Source organism: Chiloscyllium plagiosum, unplaced genomic scaffold (assembly GCF_004010195.1).
Source record: "Chiloscyllium plagiosum isolate BGI_BamShark_2017 unplaced genomic scaffold, ASM401019v2 scaf_13074, whole genome shotgun sequence".
Lineage (NCBI taxonomy): Eukaryota > Metazoa > Chordata > Chondrichthyes > Orectolobiformes > Hemiscylliidae > Chiloscyllium > Chiloscyllium plagiosum.
This window is the reverse complement of record NW_025215053.1, coordinates 5,030-7,888: the sequence shown is the minus strand read 5'-3', so window position 1 is coordinate 7,888 and position 2,859 is coordinate 5,030. Positions and strand designations below refer to the sequence as shown.

Here is a 2,859-nt window from a genome sequence, read left to right as displayed (position 1 = left end):
TGAGGGAAGGTGAGTAGGGAGAGGGGAGAAGGCTCCTTGCAGAGCTGAATTTGTACCAGAGAGAGAGAGAGAGAGAGAGAAAGAAAAGGGGATCCTGCTGACAGAATCCCGAGAGCCACCTCAGCCGGCCTGGCACAGGGTCTGAGCTGCCGTGTGCCACATCTCTAGTGGGTCCTGTTTCCACTGGAGGGACAGCTTGGTTACTGGGCGCGGGTGGGGGGAATGATGACCCCCCCCATCTGTTAGGAGGATTGAAGGGTTCCAGAAGCAGGACGTGGGGAGTAGGGAACAGCAGAGAGGGCCGCGTTTACCTGTAATCGACAGCACAGCTGACCAGGTGGGTGTGCAGGACCGTGATCACCGTGGGGGGGGTGTAGCCCAGAATTGGGTCATCCATCACATCGAAGAAATCCATCAGCTACCAGAGAGAGAGAGAGCAAAGAACACGGGCTGAGCGACTCCCAGTGCCACAGACTCTGAAACGAAACCTGCCATGGCAGCATCCAAACCATCCGCTCCCCCCCACGTAGAGAGCACATAGAGTCATAGAGATGTACAGCACGGAAACAGACCCTTCGGCCCAACCCGTCCATGCCGACCAGATAACCCAACCCAATCTAGTCCCACCTGCCAGCTCCCGGCCCATATCCCTCCAAACCCTTCCTATTCCTGTCCCCATCCAGATGCCTCTTAAATGTTGCAATTGTACCAGCCTCCACCACTTCCTCTGGCAGCTCATTCCCTACACGTACCACTCTCTGTGTGAAAAAGTTGCCCCTTAGGTCTCTTTTATATCCTTCCCCTCTCACCCTAAACCTATGCCCCTCTAGTTCTGGACTCCCTCACCCCGGGGAAAAGACCTTGTCTATTTACCCTATCCATGGCCCCTCATGATTTTGTAAACCTCTCTAAGGTCCCCCCTCAGCCTCCGACGCTCCAGGGAAAACAGCCAGCTCAGAGCCAGTCCCCTCGAGTGAGGAGAACCCCCGGAGAATCTTCATGATTTTATAAACCTCTATAAGGTCACCCCTCAGCCTCCGACGCTCCAGGGAAAACAGCCCCAGCCTGTTCAGCCAGCTCAGAGCCAGTCCCCTCGAGTGAGGAGAACCCCCGGAGAATCTTGTTTATTTTTTCTTCCTGAAGAGACTCTAAATATCCCAGTTATATATTTTTTCTTTTTTTTTAGGACGCACTGAAGAACAACATCTTTATTTTTCCTTCCACCATCAGGGCGTAAGGAAACACCCGAGGGGCCAGTGACAAACAGGGCCCTTCTCGACAAAGGGCAATGTCGCGTGATTGAAAAAGAGAAGGGGAGGGCAGGGGAGATGCCTGTTTCTGTCTGTCAGCCAGGGCTCCCTGATTGGACCAGGTTAATAGCCCCAGTCAGGGATCTCATGGTCAATGATATCTGGCCAGCCTTGCTCAGATCACTAGAAATTCTTTCACTGTTCGTATTAGAGAGGGACGCTGTGGTTTGGGAGGTTACCCTGAGGGATGCGTTGAGTATGAGTGAGGGAGTGGGTACCCCTTTGCTTCTTACCTGCTCATGCCAGCTCTGGTTGGTTAAGGCCATTCGGTGGCACAGGGTGGCACCTTGTAGTCTGAGGGCAACCAGGAATTCCTGGAATCAAGAACTGGAAAGGTCAGACGGAGAGAGGGATGGGGGGGAACGAGAGACAGAAGAGAGAGAGACAGACAGACAGAAAAGAGAGATAGGGAACGAGAAAGAGAGAGAGAGAGTGGGGAGGGGAAAGAGAGAGAGGGGTGAATTGAGAGGAGAGAGATAGAGAGGGAATGAGAGAGAGAGAGACAAAGAGGGGGGAACGAAAACGAGAGAGAATGGGGGAAATGAGAGACACAGAGAGTGAGAGAGATAGAGAGGGAATGAGAGAGACAGAGAGGAGGGATCGAAAACAAGAGAGAGAGAGAGGGTGCAGGGAATGAGAGAGAGAAAGAAAGAGAGGGGGAGGAATGGGCTGGGCTGGGCGGGGCAGGGCAGGGACAAATATAAAAACAACAGTGGCCTATTGGCACCACCCTCTCCTCACAGTCAGCACACAGATTGGGTACTCTCAAACACAGCCCACCACAAGCACACCTCAATGGTGAGTGGGTATAGACCCACTGCCCCACTCACTCTTGGCACAAACTGGGTACCAGCCCTACATCGCCCGAGAGCCCCATATGGAACGCCCACAGTCACCGCTGCCACAGACAGACACACACACAGTGGCTCTCTCCCCCGAATGAGTGAGGTGGTCTTGTTTCTGTACAGGCACCAGAAACACCATGCTGTGCCAGACACCCCCTCTCCGTGGTTACCGTGCTGTACTGGCAAATCACAGAGCCGCACAGTGCCCGTGCTCCCTCTCTTCAGAACAGCCACTCAAACACCGGCAGCACCCTCCAGAGTTTCTACTTCCTGCCTTTCAGTTGCGAATAGGGTGAGCTCTGATGAGCTGGAGGGCACAGCCGGATTTTTGGGGGCGGAGGAGGGGTAAATAACAAGGTCAGGGAGATTGGAGTAGGATAGCGGGGAAGTGCTGTCCGCACCCAGCATTCCTCAACTCCCAAGTCAGCCCTCACCGTCCCAACAACAGCAAACCGCACCCCCCACCCCCACATTGGAGTCCGTCATTCACACCTCATCTCCAACCCCAATTATCTCTCACCTCCAACGGGCTGAATGGCCTCCGTTCCTGGGTTGAAAAGTGCTAATGGTGCTGGCATCATCCCAATCAGGACCCCTCATCACCATGACAATACCCCCAGTCACCCCTCAACTCTGTCCCCTCCCCCAAGACACCCCTCAACTGCCCCCACCCAGTCACCCCTCAACTCTCCCCGACACCCATG

At 54.4% G+C, this 2,859-nt stretch overlaps 1 protein-coding gene across 1 annotated transcript in view; it reads right to left on the bottom strand.

Annotated features, from left to right (window-relative positions):
• The window catches only part of LOC122548139 (autophagy-related protein 2 homolog A-like), a 42,987-nt gene that overhangs the window by 37,734 nt on the left and 2,394 nt on the right, over positions 1–2,859 (bottom strand). The window contains exons 3-4 of the mRNA XM_043686686.1: positions 1,544–1,624; positions 312–418 (exon numbers count right to left, since the gene is read on the bottom strand). Coding sequence (XP_043542621.1) covers positions 312–418; positions 1,544–1,624 — 188 coding nt within the window. The remainder of the gene's footprint in view (positions 1–311; positions 419–1,543; positions 1,625–2,859) is intronic.